General features: G+C 37.8%; 1 protein-coding gene across 1 annotated transcript in view; it reads left to right on the forward strand.

The window, feature by feature from the left end:
* Positions 1-23,287, forward strand: part of SEMA3A (semaphorin 3A) — a 167,324-nt gene that overhangs the window by 26,398 nt on the left and 117,639 nt on the right. The window contains exon 2 of the mRNA XM_059817251.1: positions 22,441-22,598. Coding sequence (XP_059673234.1) covers positions 22,441-22,598 — 158 coding nt within the window. The remainder of the gene's footprint in view (positions 1-22,440; positions 22,599-23,287) is intronic.

The following is a 23,287-nucleotide window of genomic DNA, read 5'->3' on the forward strand; positions in this document are numbered from 1 at the left end:
AGAAGAGCTTTCAGAAAAGAAGAAGAAAAAAGATGGAAAAGGGCTCTTACTGAAAATTGCTGGTAACCTAAACCACCTGCAAAAATACAGTATTTGCAATAGAAGACCTTAAAGTTGAAACAGAAGTGAAAATAATACAATTATTAAATTAAGGATAATTGACAGATAAAATAAAGTGATTGATAAATGGCAATAGTGTGCTTGCTGTTTTTCCTCTCTGATTTCAAACAGAACACGATATTCATTAAGGATTCATTCAAACGGATGTGATGAAAGACAGAAAACTAGCAGGAAAAATATATCATGGCTTTACACAGTTATCATTATAAGATGTAGCTCTTTGTCAGTTACCAATTCATCAGCACTGAGAGTGCTTGCCTTCCGTACCTAACAACATCCTCATACTAACAGTGCTCTTTTCTCTTGAAGTCTCATTTATCTTCCTACACAGGTCATTAAAGTTTGAACCTGCTTGCTTGAAGTTGTGTCTATGGTTGCCACTTTCTCTGTATCCACCCCCACACTGTTCTTGTGCTCCTGAGATCTCTTTATTTCAACAACAACAGCAGCAGCAAGAGTACTGGAGTTTTTGCTGATAGAAAACTGAGGAAAGATTTTGTTTTAGTTTCATCTGAGTTTTTAATTTTAACAAGTTGCAATAGTTTTCCCTAAGCTACAAGGTCTCGCTTTTAGTGGGACTTGATAAGTCTTAGAGCGTCTGCTCTCAGCTACATAACACATAGTACACATACATTGCCATTATTTGGATATTTTTCCTTGCTTTGCTGGTTCACTGGTTCTGTTTTAGGTGCCTATGTGCCGTGACAGAAAACCCTAATTCATCGTTGTGCTTGTGCCTTCCTACTTGAGGAAAGAAGTTTACCCTGTGGACTGCTGTAATAATGGTGGGATATATAAAAAAAAAAAGGTTTGAATTTCTATGCGAAAACTACATTAGTTGTTAAAATGAGAATATAAGTAACTGCGTGGGAAACTGGATATCAGAGATGTCCATATGCTCCTAAGCTTTTGGCTTTCTCCTTATTGATGGTGAGAGGGGTGTCAGTTATTATAGAATCACAGAGTAATTTAGGTTGTAAGGGACTTCTGAAAGTCATCTAGTTTAACATCGAACCCCTGCCCCAAGCAAGGCTGACTAAATCAGGTTGCTCAGGGCTCTGTCCAGACAACTTTTGAGTGTCTTCAAGTTGGAAATTCTACAGCCTGTCTGGGCCTCTCTGCCAGTGTTCGACCACTTTCATGCTGAAGAAGTTTGTCCTGATTTCGGATCAAAATTTGCTGTGTTGCCTCTTGTCCTGTCACTGCGCACCTCAAGGAGAGTCTGCATCAGCATTTTCTATAGCCTCCCATTAGGTAGTTGAAGTCAGCAATAAGATGTTGCCTTAGTAGGCAACCAGTGTGAGTATTTAGGGTCCAGTGCTGTAATATACTCTAGCAGAAAATAATTGTAAAGATCAGAGATCAGCTAGTACAGAAAGTGCCAGCCCAATTTCTGACTGGGATAGAATAATTATGTAAGTTCTGTAGTGGTATACTGACTCCTGGATGACATACAAACTAAATTCCTTGGCTTAAAAGCAGACAGCATTTAATTTTAATGTAATTTTAGATTATTATTATTTTTAATCAAAATGTAACTGGATTCCTTGTAAAACTTGAGGTATTTGAACTTTTTTCTAGTCCTCCTGTGTTTTGATACCACCCAGCCTGCATTTTGATTCCATGCTTTTTTCTACTATTGTGCTACTACAATTATTTGGCACATGATTGTTGCAAATGATTGGCTACATATAGTCCATCTCTGGTTCACATATACTGTATATATGAGATCCGATTATTCTGGCAGCTGCTGGGACTGCGTTTGGCTTCTGGGTAACATCACCTCTTCCTGCACCCAAACTGGGGTGAAACCAACATTCCCTCAGTTCCTACGTGCTATCATAGCTCATTTTGACTTCTCTGCATACAGTATGACCAATACATGAATAGCAGGGTGGGCAGTAAGGTTATTCTAGCTAGTATATTTTGTATGGAGGAGCTTAATTCTTACAGTTTTCTCTTTTATTGCACTGCTTAGTTAGGTAAAATGAAAATAAATCTTATTAATGGTAGAGACAGGTTTGTTTCTCACTCTGGCTCAGAATTGTGGAGATGCTGAAGGAAGACAGCTGGTGTAGACAGACACTCCAGTAAGTGAAGAAATTGAGGAAGAACATCTGTAGGAGATAGAAGAATATTTGATTTCAACAGGGCAGACATAGCAGTGTCATCTTCTCTTCTTAGCCAAATGACTTAAGAATAATTCAAGACCATTACTATATGTTGTGCACTTTAGAAAAGTATGTGGGAGTAATTCAGAGGAATCTGAATAGGCAACTGAGTGTTCTGCTCTCCTCCGCATGAGTGCTTATTAATTACAGGTTACTGGAACAGGCAAAAAGTGCATAGCAAAATCTAGGTTCTGTGGCACATATCTTTAAGTGTGGTAAAGAGGAGCTCAGGTGTGCCTTATTAGAGCTCTAAAAATATTACATACTCAAAGCATTCCAAGATTTCTTGGCTTTATGAGACCACAGTTGGCACACATCATGTAGAGTCAAGCTTTATTTCCTCCTGTCTTCATTTGATATCCTTTGTTCATGAACCCAGCTAAGAATGCCAGTCTTTCCTGGAACAACAGTACAATTTTATTTTGGTATAAGAACTTATACTCTCTGGAAATTGGCTTTTTATACCATGTATTCATTGAAATTTCCTTTTTAGTAGGTAAAACGATCACTTGAAGAGCTATGGAGAGTCCTAGTTTCTGCTGTGATTCTAATGATGATTTTAGCCCATGTCCTGTTCTGTTTTCCAAAAAAAAAAATCACAGATTTTGACTTTGATCAGGTCATCTACTTCATGTTTTTTGCCACACTCATGGATCTTACTTGCCATGATTACAGGGCAAAACCAAACAGCACAAATGTTTTTTTTTTTAGTTTGATAGAACAAGACTTCTTGAGAGCTCCTCCAGATTGTTGAAATAAGTCACGTCAATGCAATACTGATGAAGTACAGCTTGGTTTTGTCTACCCTAGATAAAATAGCTGAGTTGTAAGGGTGGGGTATAAGGGCTCAGACTTTGAGAAGCAGCTGTCTCTGAAAAATTTGCAGGGCAACTATATGGGAACCAATCCTCTTTTTTTGCCTAACACTGTACCTTATCAGATGCTGCAGGCTTTTAAAAAGATTCTTAGCAGCCAGTTTTCCATTGCAAGGTCACTGTTTGCTCATCACCATGGAAAATGACAGTAGAAGCATCTATTAACCTTGAATAAATCTGTTTCTTCAAAACATATCTCTCTAACTGTTGCTATGAGCCATGCTTCTTCCCCACTGCTACAGAGTCTATCTGGAGTCTGAACTGTCAAAGGAATTTAAGACTGGTTGAGCCTGCTCTTCCCTGTATACCTCTGTGTGTGGGAGTCAGGAGAGGGTGAGATCATTCAGTGCACAGCAGAGCCCCAACAAAGACTCCTGGCTTACAGGGTCTGAACTCCTATTTGTGGGTCTAATACACACCCCAGAGTGAAACTGCCAGAAACAACCCCTTCTCAGCTGTTCTTTTGCTAAGTAATTCTTCATTTGCTATCTCTAAGGTAACTGAAATCTTTGTGCTTTTTATCTTTCAGCACATCAAATGTATCAGATAATAGTTAAGTCAAGAACAATAGGAGATAGATGCTGTGTCAGCATGTGGGCTGCAAATGGAACAAAAGAGACTTCTTAAATCCAGTATGTTCTGAAAATACAAAGTTAGTGGCAATGTTCAGCCATGCAGTAACAGGCCATAAAAGGAAAATTAGTTACTCTTAACGCCGTAGTTCTTTTGTCTTTCTATATCAACATTCCCTTGTTTCTTAAATAACCATAATGTATTACAAAGTTAGCACAGTATTTTTTTTTTTTCATTCTGAACTCAGTAAGTACCTTCACTGTTTTTTCCAGACTATTCTTCTGCAAAATAATAGACTATGAAACTACTAGTTGTGTTTGTTAAGTCTCACTGTGCTCTTTATGGCTGTGGTGCACATGCTGTCAGCAGCTAGAGTGAGATTTGGGGAATGCTGAAGTCAAAAGGACCAAAATTTGTCCAATGTGCTGAGATTGTTACTCAATCACCATTAAGGTGGTGTTTAGCTATGCCTCCTTTATCTGATATTTCCCACATTGTCTCATGAAAATTTTTCACAGGGACCTTTAATGTGGTAATGTACTAAAGGCAAACAGCAGTAATAGCAGTATGTGATGTGTTCTTTCTACCTGAAGACTAAATTTAGATGAAAGAAATGGAGGACTATTTTGTAGAAAGTATCAATCCGGAACAACTATTGCCTGTTCATGTTTGCATGATTTGTAAATGTTGTTACTTAAAATGAGCTTGTGTTGAGAATATATGAGAGGATGACAAATGAAAACTTCGTTAGTATATTAACATTTGCATAGCTTTATTGCAATATACTTATGCTATTTGAGAATCTGGCCGAAATTACATCTGAATTCCTGTAACTGACATATCTGACATGCATACGCTACAATACAACATTTGAGATTTCAGTCCTCTCTCTTTCAGTGAAAGCTGTGGATCTTCATTTGCCCAGTAAAGCAGAAGCAGTAGTATTTATGCTCCACTGTATCCCTCAAGTGCTCTATCAGTATGTGCCATATCTCCTGTTGCCCATTTGGTTGCTTTCTGCTGTTGTTTACAGCAAGGAAATTCTTATCCTCACGAATACCTCAGGAAAAATCAGCTTTCAGAGATTAATGAGTTTTGGGCTTTTTTGTTTTTAGTAACAGGAGGAACATGCCTGCAATGCCCTGTTATTTTTTGTTAGGTCATAATTTATCAAAGCTAAATCACTTAATTCATAGGGACAAAAAATATGATTGGAAGGGACTAATTCAACCTCCTGCTCAAATCAAGACTATATTCAGAATTCGGTCAGGGTTATTTGTGTCTGATTCAGTCAGGTTTTGAAGATTTCCAAGGACAGAGACTCCATAACCTCTCTGGTTATTGTTCCAGTCAAGACTTTTTTCTTTACATCCCCTTCAGTATTTCCCTGTTGCAACTTGTGCATGTTACCTCTTGTCCTTTCACTGTGCACCTGTGGCAGGAGTCTGGTTCTCTCTTCTTTATAATCCCCCAACAGGTAATTGAAGACAACAATTAGATCACCCCTTAGCCATCTCTTTTTTCCACAGACATTACTTGCTTAGGCACAGTAAGTTCCAGTCTTGTGATGCTGTGTCAGCCTAAAATGGCACTCAGCATTGCGATTCCCCATTCAGGGCAGCACAACTTCAGGATATTTTGCTCCTGTCATGGAGATATTCCGAAAATAGGATATTACAAAGAAGCTTTAAAACATTTATTTCCATTTTAAAGCACTCCTGCACTGCCCAAGTAAATGACTGAGAGTAAGACTCAGGTCCTATTGTTTATTAGTGTGGCTAGAACTTTTCATGAAGTGTAAAGGACAGTGTAATTAGTATTATTGGCTGTGAAAATAATAGTGTTTACTAAACTGGTGTCTAATACACCTGGACAATAAATTATGCTTACTTTCTCTCACACAAAATGCTCATCTTCATATTTACACGTCATGGGTAGTGGTAGTGCAGATAAACATTTCAATGACTCAAACTCTGGAGGGGAAGGATTGGACACAATTAGAGTATTAACATTAGATAGTAATTGCTGGCATAGTTATGTGTTAGTTTATTTAAATATAGCCACCAAATTATAATGGGCTCTAATGCATGGGAATGAATTGCACTCTTGTTATGTTCAGTGAATACTTAGCTATATCCTTTATGTAAACATCCTACTCACAGTAATCCAGTAAGGACATAAGGTAGAGTCTGTTTATTTTAAGAGGTAAACCACTCAGGATTATACAGGAATTAGGATGTGCATGTAGATATGGAGGTTTCCGATGTGAGGAAACTACAGGTTGTCCATTTCACTTTGCTTTTACTCCACAGTAAAATGTGGAGTATGTTCATCTAATTATAAAACAGTCTACATTCCTGATTTACAGAAACATTTTAGTGTATATAATCTAAGCCAGGAGTTAAATGCTGTTGACTGCACTAGGAGATGAGTGTGTGCTGAGTTTTAAGACTAGAATAATTCATACACTTCTTCATAGTAAGTGCCTTATTATTTGAACGCTAATTAAATGTGCCTGGTATTAGAACACTAATTAAATGTACCTGGTACTTCCCGTGATAAATCAATGGTTTCAGTTTCTCATAACCTGTAGTAGTTTGGACTGAAAGTTTACATGCTGAGCATCCTGCTTCTTTCTGTTTGGAACTTTTTGGCCAACACAGTCACTTCTGGATGCGAATCTGTGGCATAAAGCCTGGACTACCACTACCACTGGGTCTGAATTCCAGAGGGGAAGCCTTGCTCTCCTTACACGACTGGAAGGTCCAGCAGCCCATTTCATACTGGAACTGCAGCAGTCCTATGCACCTTTTGATTACACAATTTTTGTCTGTTATTTCTAAGGAACTTCTGTTTCCCTTGATGCACAGGATGGGGCTGGGTAAAGAAGCAAGGTGAGATGAGAGGTGCTTGTTGTGTATAACACCCCTACTTCATTTATTGCAGAATCTAGTATCTGTGTGATGAGTGAGGCAGGGGACAAAAAGGTCAAGGTACTTGATTCCTCTCCTGGTTATCTAAACTATTATCTTGCTGCTCTATCATTCCCGTGTGCTGTGTGCTAGATGGTCACTGACTGAGAGTTCATAATTCTTCTGGCTATCTAGCTACCTTCCTGGTGGATCCACAGGCGTATTTCTGCACTTGGCCGAGTGTGGGGTTGTGGTTTGAAATCACGTATATCATCATGCTGAGTATTCTCAAAGATCAGGGCTTGTTGAGTCAAATCGAATGCCTAATATTTCAGGCTACTTGTGTTTTCTTTCTTCCTGTGTCTATATAAATTAGGAATCATAATGGCTTCTTTTCTGTTGAATCATGTTCCTTACTCAGATTTTTGCCATAGGAAAAATGAAAAGCAATTTAATAATTCTCTCTCCCCGAACAGCATTTGAAGGCTATGTAGTCATTAGGGCAAATTTTGAAAAAGCTCAAAAAGAAAGATGAATTTGATGTTCCATCCATTCTGCACACTGAACAAAGTAAGGATAACATACAAAAAATATACATATTAATGTAAGTCATGGCAATTAATGAATACCTGCAGTTAAAATACTGCAATCCAGTTTAATGTTGATATCTCTTTTGCAGAATGAAATGGGATGTGGTTCATTTAATTTAGGTTCTTAAATTTAGGCAGACTTGATCTCTTTGTGGAGATCCTCTGGGGCACCTCATGGCTTCCACTGACCTGCTTAACACTTATTTTAGGCAAACTGCTTCTTGGCATAACTAAAACTTAGGCTCAGGTCAGATATCCAAATTAGGTGTAGTGCATACCATCCATTATTTTAGCATTGTTCTGAAATAGACTTCTCGAATAGCATGGGAGACAGTAGGACATGCTTATAGGATGCATGAACCAACACCAAATCCCACTTCCCAAAACCCACTCTCAACTCACATCAGTTAGACTAAGGCAAAATAGAAAACTCCCGCTGCTTCTGTTTTCCCTACAGAGATCATGGCAAAGCATGTCAGATTGAACATTTAATCACAAGATAAGAAATGTATTTGGAGCATTGTGCATAACAGCGTTACCTAGTGATATCCATCGGGACCCTGTGTTTTAGCTTAAAGTGCACACTTTTTAAAAAATGTTCTGAGGTTATAAGGGTAAATGTTTTGGAGGAAGTTCCTGAAAACATAGGTCCTGTAGGAACCATACCCTTAATCCATTGGCTTGATGCAGTTTTCAGCACAATCAGTAAAATCCCACTGCCTTTGCTTGGCTTTGGATTAGACCTCAAGGGTCATGAACTGGTTGAACTAAGCAGTGGAGCAGATGCAAGCTTCCTCAACTTGCGGACCTTTCTACCAGATTTCTGTTCAAACTTGTTAGCATCTGAATCTCAGGAGTGCTTTCTGGAATATACATCTGCAGAAACCAGCATACACAGCAAATGTGTAAATTATTGTCCTAAATCTCAAAGCTTATAGTTCTAAAAGGGCAACAGTAACTCTCCTTTTAGGGAACTGAGTACTACATTCATATATACCTCCAAGCTTGAAGACCTCCTCTTTTGTGGGGTGTTTATGCACTCCTTATTCAGCTGTCAGACTACAGTTTAATTAAGCAATATGCCACTTAAACTGCAATCAGCCACTAGGGTCAGGGTACTTTTCCTCTGACCACCACGGAGAGTTGGCTGTTCTAATTTCATTTGTTCAAATTAATGTGTTAACTCCCTCTGAGGAGGTAAGTAGTGTGTCACAGCTTGAGGCAGGACCTCTGCACATGAATCCTTTTAGTTCATAGCAGGGTTCAGGCATGCAAATGTTGACATTTTGAAATTGTTTCCCCAGTAGGTCAAATTAGTATTAGTGGCTACAAAAAGAAAACACATCTAGCCTGATGCCTTTCATAATTAGACTAGCTAGAAATAAACACAAATGTTTGCCGTTATATTAGAAGCTGTGTCAGCTGTTGCTGGAATTACATTTGTTTAAGGAAAAAATAAACCAGACCAAAATACTTTATCTTGACTATTTATTCGACAGTATAGGAAACAGAAATGGTTACAATAACTTTTGAAAACTTTGGAAAAAGTAGTGCATTGGTTGCACACTGATTGGTAATGCTCCATGGAGGCTCAGGATTCACTGGTTTCAAGACTGTGAGATAGCCATTCTTGAAGATTTTCCAATATGTATGTGTCAATAGGAAACCTCTTCATCATCAAAACAAGGAGTCATTTCCCCAGCTATTTTAGAAGTATGAATGCAGTCTGCAACAGAATGTCATGATGCTGCTTTGTAATGTCTTTCTTGGGTATTACTTAGTCTTCAAACATTATAAACATGTAGAAAGTTTATTGTGATGTTAGTTTATTCCAGATTTAATCAAAATCCTGCTAGATGATAAGGAGTTTTAGAGACACACTTAGTACACTTCACTTTAAGACTTTAAGTTATATCCACATCTGCTGTAAATTAATTTGGGTTTACTAAAAGCAATAGAGCAAGATTTATACCAATCTCTATCAGCTGAAATCTGGCTCTTTGGAATTTATTTGGAACCACCCAGTGTTGCTTTAATTTGGAAACACTGAATCAGTGTCCTGTTCAATTTTAGGTGAATTGCAACTTTGAAATATTATTTTTAATTTTTTTTTGGCAAATCTCTGGAGTATACCATTAACCGCAATGTGTTAGTGTGTGACCATCAAGGAAAAATGTGAGTTCTCCTTTAACTTTCAGCAGGGGTTTTGTGTGAATGTTCCTCATCTGTCAACAGTGACTCATGGTATCTTGGATCAATGTGGGCATTTGGAAGCCTGTGCGGCAGTTGACATACATATACACTTGAATATTGCACCCAAAGGAGCATTCTTTTGGAGGGAAATTAGCAGAATAACCGGCAGAGCTGCTGAGAATGAATAATACCATTGGGTCTGGAAGGGTAAGTGGAAAGTGCCCTGTCTTTTCCCCCCAAACATTCCAATTTTTAATGTGTCCTTTACATAAACCAAACTTACACTGAGGCTACACAACCTGCGTAAGCAATTCATTAAACTCATTGTGCAGGCGTGGCAATCTGGTGCCAATGGAGAATGTTTCCTGAATTCAGGTGAAGAATGGTCCTGTTCTAAATCAAAGTGCAAAGAAATGTAGAGTGTGAAACAATGAGCTAAATTAAAATTTGCAGTACATTTTGCAGAAATTGTTATGTTTTGCTAATTCTCATTTTACATAATAAAGAAAAGAAGGCAAACCATGCTTTCCGCTTCAGTGTGCCTGGGCCATTTCATTAATACCTTCAGTCTATAGGTTATCCTCTAAAGGCTTCTGTTCTGACAGGGACCCGAAGTAAATGATATGAATGTGATCTCTGATCTCTGTCTTGGTAAGAAAACCGCAGTTGTTGTGGTTTGAGCAAAAAATTATATACTGGTTCTCACTGATATTCCACTGAGGCCTCAGAAACAAAACTTTCATTATTTTCCTTCCCTGATACAAAATTCCACTGAACTTTATTCCTGACTCTAACGCTGAGAATAATGACGCTATTGTGTTGATGCAGTGAATAAACTAACATTTATTTAGGTTGACGAGACACCTAGGATCAGTGGTGTGGACTCCATCTCCTAAGCTAGTACACAGAGAGAGGAAAAGAATTTAAAAAAATTAACCGGGAACAGATTAATTTGAAGCATGGTAGGCAGTCACACCAGCTTTCCCCCCATCCCCTCCCAGTTAATTTCATTGAACAAGATATTGCTTGGTTTTGTTACTTTTGGAACAGTATTTTCACTTTTTCAATTGTAATTTATATGCATGTCACCTCTCTCTTACTGACATTTGCTGCAGAAGGTGGGAGGAGATGTGGCTGGGCACGCTGCAGTTTGGCCAGTTCACTGATAGCATCCACCAGGAACCCATTATGAGCTGGTTCAGATGGGACTGGCTGAGTGTGCTTGGAGTCAAAACATCCTAAAGTTACTTTCATTATCTTTGAATTCCCTTCTGAGGCTGCTCTAAATAGAGCCTCATGCACCAGGTGATTTGGTGTTCAAACAAATCCAACTATATTTACATTGACTTGTCTTTAAGCAAATGAACTTGTGCTCTGAGGTCAAGCACCGCAAAGTTGTATCCAAATCTTGTCATGCATTAAGCCCAGCCAGGCAGCAGGTGCTACCTGAGTGCTGATAATCCACTCACTTTCCCTCTTCCATCTCTACTGGAAATTGCTGATGGGTCGTTCTGGTGTTCACTTAAAAGATCAAATATGGACAAGTTATTTCAAAACAAAAGGTATTTAGAAGGAATTAGAGGTTGAAACGCTGTTACAGAAGGTGGATTCAATCAGCGTGAAATGAAGTTGTTTGCAAATAATTCCACTCACCCGGGGTGGCCCCAAAGACTTTGAGGAGGGGAGACAGAGTGGGGACGAGGACGGGTCAGGGAGACTCCATTGGCAGCCACAGAGCATGGTCCAGGTGAGAAGGGAGTGGCAGCAGATATTTTGCTCAATTACATTTCATGTCTTGCAGCTTGACTTTTCTTCTCAAGGCTCAAGTCATGGCTGCACTTTTATCCACACATTACTAGGAGGGAAATATGCTGTCTCCAACAACAGCCAAAGCAAACACATAATATGGGCTTTCCTTAATAGGGCTTCTCTATAGCAGGAGAAGATAACAGGGTTAGGTCAGATAGTGATAGTTCTCTAGAATACTTTCTAAGTCTCCTACAATTTGAATTTCAGGAACTTGGTGAGCTAAAGGTTGTGTCTCTAAATTTAATAGCCTTTTAAGGATTTCTTTTTCTTGATCTTATCACTTTGCTTCTTGAAACTATAAACAATTTTACCATCTACAACAGCCCATGTCAAGAATTTCCGTAGCTTAACTGTGTGTTATGTGAAGTGGATTAACACATTTTTGGGGAGATTTTAAAACTAGTTAAAGCACTTTACACTATAATTTCCTGGTGTTATCAGAATTACAGTTCAAAGGTTGCTTGCACGTCATGAAATTTTAGGTAGAAGTGCACTCCTCCCGGCCCCTTTGGAGTATGCCTAGAATCCAGAAGATTATGTAAAAATTGTGTTTAAGGTTTATTTTCCATTTTGAATCTAGCAGTTAATTAGAAATTTCTTGTTCCCCATTTAAGTGTGTAATAATTACAAAAACATTGAAAGTAGAGCTAGTTTGGTTTGTGTAACCTGAAAGAAATGTAAAACTTTGATAGAGCGGCATTAAGCATGAGAAAATTCACTTTGAGTTGAAAAATAGTATTGGGGGCTTTGCTGCTGTTTGATTATTAATTATGTTTATGACATTTGGATGGAAGGGAAGAACTGGAAATTCCTTTTCAATGTATGGAACCTAACCTAACAGATTGTAGGTACTACTGGAAGCATTTGATAAATAATGGTAACTGGTTTGAAGTAATATTTAATGTAATGGGCACTAAATATATGCCACACATTGCAGAACCACAGCAATCAGATTCTTTTATCCATGGTGTAACTCCATTGCTTTTCATTAGGGTAAATAAAGAGCAAAATTGGGCATCATCACTTACTCTATTTTGGCACCAAATTCTGTGCAAGGAGGGTCAGTGGTTAGAAGTCCCTCCTTTATTTTGCTTCTATTAAAGTGCACTAACAGAGCTGTGTGTATCTATATGTGAGCTACAAAGACTGCTTAACTTCAGCCAGTTCTTTCAGCCCCTTGCTGAAATTCATCCAAACCCTCCCCTGTGGATTAGAAGAAACAAGAGTTATCAGAAGAGAGAAGGATGTAAATCCAAGCATGAATTTTACTCATCCGTTCTATTAATGTGAAAAGACAATTCTTTGAAGTCCTGGATATATGATCAAAGTGAAGGGTGGATCCCACTCTGCAAAAGCAAATTTTAACAGAAGGAGTGTTGATAGCTATGTCTGAAATTGAAAATATGAGGTCACTGATTTGTACCCATATAAGAAAAGCTGGACACAGTCCATCTAAGCCAGCTGCTATATAAAACGTAATGATTTACCTACAAGCAGAACTACCCCAAAGTCTATTTGCATCTTATTAATCACAGGACTTTGAGGAGTTGTTAGACAGATAGACACAAGAGTTTCATACATTATTTTCAAGCATCAAGAGACCTTTTTTTGAAGCAGGTCAAATGGATTTTCCATCATAAATCTGTCCTTGAAGTTCTGAAAACTCAAGTACTACTTATTTTATTTCGTAATTTTGCATATGCAGCTAAATTACCAGGGAAGCTTCCTAACCCTACTGTGCATGTTAATTAATTCACCTTAGTAAATACTTTGTGCAGTTTTATATTGTCAGCTCAGTAATAAAAAAAAAAAAATTATCTCAAAGGAGGACTTGTTTAATTTCAGACCGAATCTACCTCTGCTGGATTTTCCCCTACATCACAGTATTTTAGGCTGTAGAGAGACACTCTCTCTTGCAGCCTCTTATGCCAGTGAAAGAATTCACACCCTCACTCACTGATGGCTGACCCACTGCAGGTTACCCTCTGTCTCACACTGTCTCGAATTTGACATCTAAATCCTTCACGGACCTACCCCGTAAGGCTCACCAAGAGTCAATGGTAACTTGGTTGTCAAATACCAAAGTCACACTTGAAAATAGAACCACTGGGCTTTTTGAAAATTTCCCCTGATATCCCTAACAAACTTAGCACCTCATATTTATTAATTCTTTTAAATGAGCTCACTTGTCTTTGAAGTACGTTGGTTTGGCACCTGAAACCAAGATTTCTTTAAGAGTTAGAAAAAGCTTTAATACTCTTTGCCCTGAAAAAGGTATACACTTGCAGGAGGAAGGATTTTTTTTTATCACAACTGCAACTCCAACACACTTATTGACAATATTGTTACTTTTGATTCCTAATTGTCGGTGGTATGTGTATCATAAAGACACTGACTGGATTTTGGACTTTCAGGTTCAATTGCTAGGAATTTAGAATAAAGGACAGTGTTGTTAAGAGGTGAATGTGAAAAAAATGAACTGACCTTCTCACTAGGCCAGCTTTTTGGAAAGAAATTTTCTCAAATGTCATGGTATTTTAAGTAGTTTGTTGCTTAATAGTCCCCAAACATCTTGACAGGTTTTGACATTACACAGACAGTTTTATTTTCACCTGAGAAGTATTTTCAGAAATAAAGGTTCTTTGGAAGAGGAACTGACTTTAAATATAAATAAATAAACCTAAAACTTCTCAAACTGTAGTTGTGCAAAACCCAGCATTTAGACATTTTGTCTTTGCAGTGAATGTATCTGACTTTCATTCATTATCATGATTATGACAAAGTATAGTTATATCCCCTGAGCTAACTGCAAAGTAGCTTGCCTGCTTAGCTTGATGTAACACCCTAGTCATTCAACATGCAGCTTCACTGAGGCACAGTTAGATGAGGAGCAAAATCAATTAACCTTTTCTGGCCTCTTAGCCAGTGTTGTTAGACACTACAAGTACACGAGCGAGTTTCAGGCTAGCTCAGGTGTGTCTATACTGCAGCATGGTCAATACTTTGAGCAAGTAGGTGTGCCTATAGAGCGACAGTTCCTTTCCTGCTTTGCTTTTGTTGTGTGAGAAAAAGTTCATGAACTGGAATTCTGTATCTTGCTGTTTTGGGGAACAGCCCATGAGTAAAAACTGTGCTCCATGCTACACTTGGACCCGACATGTGGATAGGCCATGCAGTGGGTAGGACATGACAGTCTTCCAATCTCATCGCCGCTTGGCCAAATGAAATACATTTGTGCCCTGGGAAAACACCTATCTGTGCTTTTAGTCATTGAAAAGGTGTTCATGCCTCTGTGATATGATATTTAATGAGACAAGGATGGCACTCTTTATATATAAGGTAATCCTTGAAGTGACAACTACCCACAATTCCGCTTTCTTGATAACCAGTACCGGTTTTGCTTGTTGAAGACTAACTTTGCAGCAGTATCATACAAATGGTTGAGAACTGATGAACTGCTAACTAGATGTGATAACTGAGCTACTTAATGAATGGGATTTAGCTGGCTGTTTACCCGTGCTAGCTCAGAAGATGGTGCAGTTTATAGGGTCATGCCGTGCCACGTTGAGCTAACCAAGCTCACTGAAGTAGAGTGATGTGTTAATGTGGCTACAGTGTTTCTACTATTTGAGTTAACATGTTTAGAAACCATTCTCATTAGCTCAGTATTTTGCCACATTATTTTGCTCCGTTTTAGGAAACCGTGAGAGTTACAGCTGTTGCTCTTAATAACTGGGGGCTCATTGGTACAATGCGTCACTTCCATTATTTCTCCTGTGCATTCCTTATACCAGCACAAAAGGGAGGTAGCAAAGATGTTACCTATTCAAATCTTAAGCCAGATAAATTTTCCCTTTGACAGATAACTGCTTAGTAAAACCAGGTCCTGGTGTCTTTTCATGTATTCCTGCCTGATTCATCACACACAAAAAAATGCTACAGGTAATATATATTGTCTGTGATTTTATACTGTTGTGCTTAAATACCTGTGAAGTTCACAGTTAAGGATGTGCCATAACCTTTCTCACAAAGCCAAATTCATAATATGGGATGCTACAATAATTTTACAGATATATGAAATCAAGCTTTACAAGTCTTTGTTTAGCTCAGAGGTTAATATTTCATAAGTTTTATAAGAAAACAACTGAGCAGTAGGGATAATCTGGATTCACTTTCCGAGACAAAAAGGACAAAAATTGCAAATAATAAAGGGAAAACAGGTGTCTTTGAAATATCATGTGACCCCTTCAATTATTCAAATCAAGAACACTTTTAAGGGTTGTCATGTAGCTAAATAGCGCTGACATTAATGAGCTAAAATCTTCTCTCAGTTTTACAGTATAAAAAACATATGCATCAGTATTTTGGAGTCAAAGGAGTCCATGCTTATGCCGGTGCAACTGAAAGAAAACATTGGTGCAACATTCCTTCTTCAAAGTATCTGGTTTTAATCAAACTATACTCATGGCCTTCAGGTTTTCTTTGCTGCAGTGGAAGGTAGGCAGGAGTGTTTCATTTAAAATGCTTGGTTTACATCATGAGTGCACTAAAAACTGTATATCTTGTCCTAGCTACTTCTAATTGATAAATTGTAATGAAAACATAGTTCAGGGAACTACAAGTTCTTCCAGAAACAGAAGTTTTACAGCAAAAAAAAAGGGTTCTTTTCTTTCTCCTTCTAGTAGAGTTCAGTGAAACCAGGTGATTGGCAACTGTTATGATAAGGTAGGTGAAGAGGATGAAAGCTAGGACTGATTGAACAGCTGTGAGTGGCTCTGTTCCAATTATTTTGGATTTTGATTACTGATAAGATAACCCTCCCTTTTCTCCCAGTGATTTATCTCATTCAAATTACAATAACACTGAATTGCCATCAACAACAAATGCTGTGTAGTTTCAAGTTTTTCTGGCTCATAATGTAGCAAAAACCCAAAGGTGCTGATTACAAAAGTTTTCTTGTTACATTTCTAAAAATGGATAAACGACTTATTGCACTATGTGATCTCATACACTTTATAAACCTGGGTTTTGTTTCATTTCAGATAAAACTGATCACTTTCTGATATTCCCAAGCAGCATAATTCTAAAATTATGAGAAAGCATAAGTTTTTGAGGGGAAACTTGAAAATTTTTCTGTGTCTTTTTTCTTCTGCTCCTAATATGAAATCAAATGCTAATTGCTAAAAATAATTTGGAAATATTGGAACAGTTTGGATGTTACTAAAAGACTGATAGCCTGACCAGTTAGAGTAGAAGATCTAACAAAAGTTTCTGCAATTATTTTTTTCTTTTTTCTCAGGTTAAATATTAAACAATGGATAAATTAGCTGTACTTTGTTTTAATTAATTACTTTGCAGAAGTTTGAATTATACCATAGACTGTTAGCAAGTTTCTTATTTTTTCTTAGAGTGTGTGGCTGAGCCATTCTCCTCACTAAGGACTAGATCTGAAGGTCCCAGTCATGTCTGAGGTGTAGGTGAGAGAAAGTAATTGAGGTATACAGTAGTCAAATCCTGGGCGGATGAGGGGGAAAGACGTTACCCTTCGGGCCGTTGGCCGTGTTACTAAGCATTAGACTTGGGATGGGGTCAAGCTCACCTGATTTCAGACACCTGACAAGCACTCATATGAGTTAGTTTCTGTCAACTTTTATAATACATGGAAATACCCTACTGAAACACCCCGCTGTATGCATGACAACCGTTGTCGTTTTCAGATGGGGAATGGACTCACAACGAATCTGGTACTTATATCCCTGATTTTGCCAAATAAGCGCTGCTGGCTAATGCCTTGCAGGAAGCTGTCTTGATATCCTGCCAGTCCCTGCCTTTTCCTTAACTGTTTGACAGGGACTGGCTTCACCATCTACACGCAGAGCAATAAAACGGTGAGGCTACAGGAGAGGTTGGAAGTTAAAATATCCACTTCTTCCCTTGCGCTGTAGAATTAGTATCTTAGATTTCAGCACGTAATCACTCAGAGAGAAATTACTAATTTATACCCGGGATTATTTAGACAGATATACATGCTGATATATAGAACAGGCACAATATGCATCTGTGTAAGCAACAAATGCATGTGCAAACATGCGGCCACCTGATACTCTGTAGCCAAAGTAAAACCCTGGCGAGAGAAGAAGGAAATGTTCTAGCATGACGTTGTGGGAGGCATTGCTCACAATTCAGCAAAACCCTGTTTGATGGCATAATACGCATTGACTCATCTTTTATCTACCGCTAGTAGATAAATAGTGAGATCTTATCGTTGCTGGCAAAGGAATGAAGGTCGCGAATTTTGTGCAACCAGCAACCCACTCATTTGATTCACAAGCGTGTTATGACGAGCAGAACTGCCTGCATAATCCAGTCACTTTGCGGAGTCACCAGTAATAGGACAGGGCAGATCTGAGTCCTAGTGAGGAAACTGGGAGACCTTTCCTCTGAATTTTCTAGAAATTGATGTGGCCCTTTGATCCTTATCAACAAAAATAATCTTGGCTGGCATGTTATTGTGAAGTCTGTAACAGGAACTCAGGCCAAAGCTCACCAATTTTCTAACTTGTTACACAGACAAACACCCTCTCACTAAAAAGGTAGTTTGCCTGGTAGTAGATAAGTAAAAAATAAGATGGTTTTCTTTTGTTATGTTCTCCTCTTGACAAACTCTGCTGAAGGAACACAGACATAAAGCAAGGTTTACAGTGGAATACCAACCATGGATAAAGCAAACCTCAGGATCTGCCTGACTGTATTCATCTTAGTTATAGCTGTGGTTTTCTGGCTTATTCTTTAATGAAAAAAGTGCCATAAAAATAAAACAAATCTACATTCCTTGTGCATGCATATCTCCATGGATTTCACTGCAGGAATTTGGCCCTCTATGTGTATACATACTATTAAGTTGCAATTCCATTAGCAAATTAAATAAGCATGTATTAAAAGGAAGGCAAGAGTTAGGGACTGGTTTTCTTCTGTAAATTTGCCAGCTTGGTCTGGCAGTGTGAATGTTCTGACACAAGTCAGACTGGATCAACAGAAACATCAGTTAATGGAAGACAGCCCATGCAGAGTCTACAGAAAGGCACACTGAAAAAGGTCAAATACTTCAAGCTTAAGCACTGGCAGAGTAAGGAGAGTAAGGTGGAGCAGGCAAGTCAGGACTGTGAATTAAAAGTAGTTAAAGTGAAGTGGTTAGTAGGAGAATCTGGCCCACAAACCTTGAGAAACTCAACCTTCAGCTGGTTTCAGTGATCATCACAAGTGAAAATTCATTACAATATGATGTTTTTTTAAGATACAGTGCATTTCAAACCGTTAGTTTTGGCCACCTGCAGCACTCATAATGAATGTGGGAAGCAAGCACCAATAACAAAAGCAATGAAGTCTTTATTACCTTCAAAATATCACCACCCATTCTAAATCTACCTCATACAGCATTTTATAGACAATACTACAGTCATAATGTGCAGTGGTTAGCTTTATAGGGTTCATTCATTCCTGTTCAAAGCAACACACATGACTACAGCTGAGGATGTGTCAAATGGAAATGAGAAAATGCTCTCTGAGCAATTACGGAAGGAACGGTACTTGGCTGCAACAACTGGTGGAGTAATGTTACCATCTTTGCAATAAAAATAACTGGACAAAGCATAGAGGAAGTAAAAAAATTACTTTAAGTACAGGCAGCCATTCTCTGTCTGCATAGGTCATGGATATGCCAACCTTTAATAAGAACAACAACAACTAAAAATGGAAAAGAATTAGGGTATGCATAGTAGACAGTATTAATTTCATTGACTTATTGAAGGCATTCATCATTTTCCTCTAGTCATTGCAATGCAATCTTTGTTGTAAATCTTGGTTTATTTTAGTGCTGATCAGCCATGTACCTTGCCAGCATGACTGATCAACACTTAACAGAATTGATGGATGTCAGTGCCCTTCTGGGAATGTGCCCTGTCACTGCTGTTTCTGTCATTCTCTCAGCAATAGTCACTGGCTGGATACAGAAAACACACTGGAGGGTAAACACTTTGAAACTAATGAATTTGAGGAAGTGGAATACTTAATTTGTATTGATTGTGCAAATGCCATTGCTTTGCTCTTCAACAGCCCTTTGCAGAATGTCATATGAAGCCGTATGACTGGAGGAATACATGTAAGTTAGAATAAACAGCAGAGGACCTGCAGAGATTATTTAAGTTTTCACCTCTTAGTTGTAATGTAACTCAATCCTAACTAAATTAGTAGTGAATGAGAATCATCAGCACCCAAATGGCATTTTTCTCTTCAACCTATATTCTCAACCTGATTCCTGATAGGAAGAAATGTGATTTTCACATGATTTGAAATACACTTCTTGGAATACGCTTAGGCCTAATCTTTCGGGCAATAGACCCTGGAAATCTGGCCATCTCCTGCAAAAGTCAATAGTGGGACAATATGACAGATGCTGGATTAAAACCCGTGAGAAATGTCTTAATCTCAGAGAAGGCAATGGGATTTAGCTTTTAGTTTGACTTTAAATTGCATGTTCACAAAAAACCCCACCAGTGTTACCTTTAACAATGTTGCAGATACTAAAAACTCACAGCAAATTTAAAGAAAAAAAAAGATATATATATTTCCCTGCACAGCTACACCTGGTCCTTTTAAGTTATACTGTGGAGACATATGAACAGTGAAGACGATGATGTAATTTACTCTTGGCCGTAATAAACCTTAGACTCCAATGTTATGATCTGGCATTTTTCATGATTATTAGAAGGAAAAGAAAACATCAATCACCATCTGTAGATGTGAATATTTAGAACTCTGCATTAGCAAAATCATATCAGGCTTGTTTTAAACCAAATAGCTGTGTGCCGAACTGATCTTATTTCCATTTATATCAGTTTTACATTTGTCTAACATTGACTTCAGCAGACACTTGTCTTTACGCTGCAGTCACAAAGGGCAGAATCATACCTATGCGAGTTCAAACCAAGAAAGATGAAAAAATTACAAAGGTTTTTGACAGCTATATTGTAAGAAAAATGATCAGATACAGATGACAGCAAAGCATTTCTAGCCAAGAGAGTTCTAAGACAAGTTAAGCAATCAATCATCTGCATCACTCACTATTCAGCGAGTCGACATTCAACATCTGAATCAGTCATTACAATGTAAAGAGAATTAGTAAAGTCTCTAACAAAATGCAAATAAGTGAACTGGAGGACAATACAGTCAAATTCTAGAACTTGGCGGGAAGCCAGAAGAATTATTTTGACAAGACTGCTTGGGGTGATTTGATTCCTTCTTGTTACAGTAAAAAAAAAAAAATTAAAAAAATTAAGAACTTAAGTCTTGAGCAGTACAAGTTTTAAAAAACATTCTGTAATACAAATGTATAGTTATATTTATCCAGAAAAATCATAGAATAAGGAACAAAATATAGTGCATGCTCTGACACTTTGTTACACTGCTATGCAAATTAACTGGTTTTGGTGCTAGTGAGAGTTTTTCCAAGTAAGTGCAAAGAATACTGGGACAAAGATAGCCTGAATGGTATGCAACTCTTAGTGTTATCTTTACCTTCCTTAAATATGTTGCCTACTAATTCTTGCCATTATAAAGTATCAGCCTGCTTCAAAATTCACCTGGTATACATGTATTTAAAAAATAGGTTTAGCATCTGTGGAACTACTAAGCTGCAGGTGCTGAAATTCTGTAAAATTGTAAGTACCACTATTATGTAGCTCCAAAAAAGCCCCACCTAACATCTTCCTTGTTCTAGTTAAAATAAAAGAAGGGGGGGGGGGGAAGAAGGAAAATTAGTTTAAAAAGAAAATTAAGCAGAAAAGTCTGTTTTAACAGCAGCTTCACCTTGATTTTTAGCAGCATAGGGGATGATATCTTATGCTCACTCATCATTTGGAGTAATGGTGGAAAATGGGAGTGATCTTACTGAAAACCAAAAAGTCATAGGCAGGTAGCTGCACTGTTAGGCAAATCCTAGACATCTAGGCATTTGGCAGCTGTTTTGAGAGGAGCGACACGTGTCCTTGGCTTGCACATACAGAGCTAACACAAACGTTAGATGCCTGAAGGTCCGGCTGTGCCCTCTAGCCATCGGCCTTTGGATCCTGATGTATTCGCTCCCTTTTTCATCTGTCCTCACGGGTGCTGTGTGAGGAGCTGCACTGGCATCAACAGAACTGCTCCTGCTCCTAAAACTGCGTGTTTGCCTCTGTACATCACAAGGTCGGGGCTTGAACAGCGTAGGATTTGTCATCACAGGGCAAGTTTCTTATCGATGACTTACTAATGCTGACATGCCTTGAAATGATGGAGATGGTTTAGCTTTGGTCCCGATATGAATGTAGGTAGAAAGGAATAAAGGAAGAGTGTTTTCGCAAAAGTTTATACTACTATGGTCTGTATTATCTGACAGAAGAAATATTTCTAAGCAGTTTCAGGAAAATGCGTATGTCTTTGTTAATATTTGTGAATAGCTAAGAGGATTCTGTGGATCCTTGTACTTAAAAAAACTCCTGTCCTTGGCAAGTGCAATGGCTCTGTGAGGAGTAGGAGAACTAGAAAATTATTCTTGAGTTTAAACAGAAGCAAAATTATCTTCTCTAGTTTTATTCTTGTGATGGATAAATACACAATTTCAAGCAAGGGAACAATATGCTGACTGTGTCAGTAAGCTGAAAAGATAATAATACATGTAAGAAGAGATTGTACATGTTATTTTATCTCGTCAACTCATCATTCTTATCCCCTTTCTCCTAACTTACAGATCTGTATGAAAAAGTTTCATATGGTGGAAGTAGGACGTTTTGTGTTTAGATTTGTTTTTTATCAGCTGGTCATCCTCAGGTTTATCCTTGTAAATCTCATTGGCTGAACAAAACTGAACTTTGTCCAACAGTTGATGAGTTACATGGATAGAATTTTACCACCTAAAACCTCATACAGGATTTTAATCGATTTCACTGATGTTTTGACCTTTGTTTGTATAGATCTGAATCTCACAAGCAGTTTGGATTTGGGTACTTGAAATAAAAACATTCATGGGCCCAGGTACATAACGCTTTCACTGGTTTCTACTCCATAAGCATAAATTCCTAAAATGAAATCCATACAAGTCAAAATATAAGTTTGTATTTTATTTGACCATATTATCAAGGAAAGTATTACCTTTATCTTACAGAAATGTTGGAATCCAACAATATAATCAATTTCAATGGACTAGCTAATAGCTCCAGTTACCATACTTTCCTCTTGGATGAAGAACGGAGTCGGCTGTACGTTGGAGCAAAGGATCACTTATTTTCTTTCAACCTGGTTAACATCAAGGAATATCAAAAGGTACTTTCATTCATGTTTTCTACAATGTAAATACATACTTTTAATGTTGTAGAGTTTTTATTACTCAGAATTATGTAGTAAGCGTTTGGATGTCAGGAATACTATTACAACAAAAACATTTGCTGACTCTGTGAAGAGAAATTTATAATGACCCTATAACCTAAGTCTGTATAATCTACAATGCTTTTTTCAGACTATGAAAAGTAAATGATAAGTGAATAATCCAGCTATTTCCCAAACAAGACATACTTTCATGTTTACTGCTAAAAAAACCAAACAACTATTATGACAGTTTACACAAAAAGGCCTTATCACTCTGTATTTGTTTGCAGATAAAAAGAAGCTGTTTGGGAGTCCAAGTGTTGATTCCTCTCCTTTAATGCAGCACTTGTAGGGACTTTGCTGCTGCTTCTTTCAAACCAAAATAGATTCAGTATTAATAAAAAAGGAATAGTTCCATAAAAGGTTGCCATTCTTGATGGAGAGTATAATTTTCCAGTAAGAGTTGGTGACAAATTAAAAGCTGATTAACAGTTCAGTGATGTTGTTTTGTTGGAGCCTAAGTAAATAATTTCATTTTTCATTTATCTTAATAAGACAAAATGCTAAGAAGGTAAACAATGGGATGGAGGTTTGATTGGTAATATTTAAGTATTTTGATGGCACATTTTAAAATCCAGAGAGTACCC

Source organism: Gavia stellata, chromosome 4 (assembly GCF_030936135.1).
Source record: "Gavia stellata isolate bGavSte3 chromosome 4, bGavSte3.hap2, whole genome shotgun sequence".
NCBI classification, from domain to species: Eukaryota; Metazoa; Chordata; class Aves; order Gaviiformes; family Gaviidae; genus Gavia; species Gavia stellata.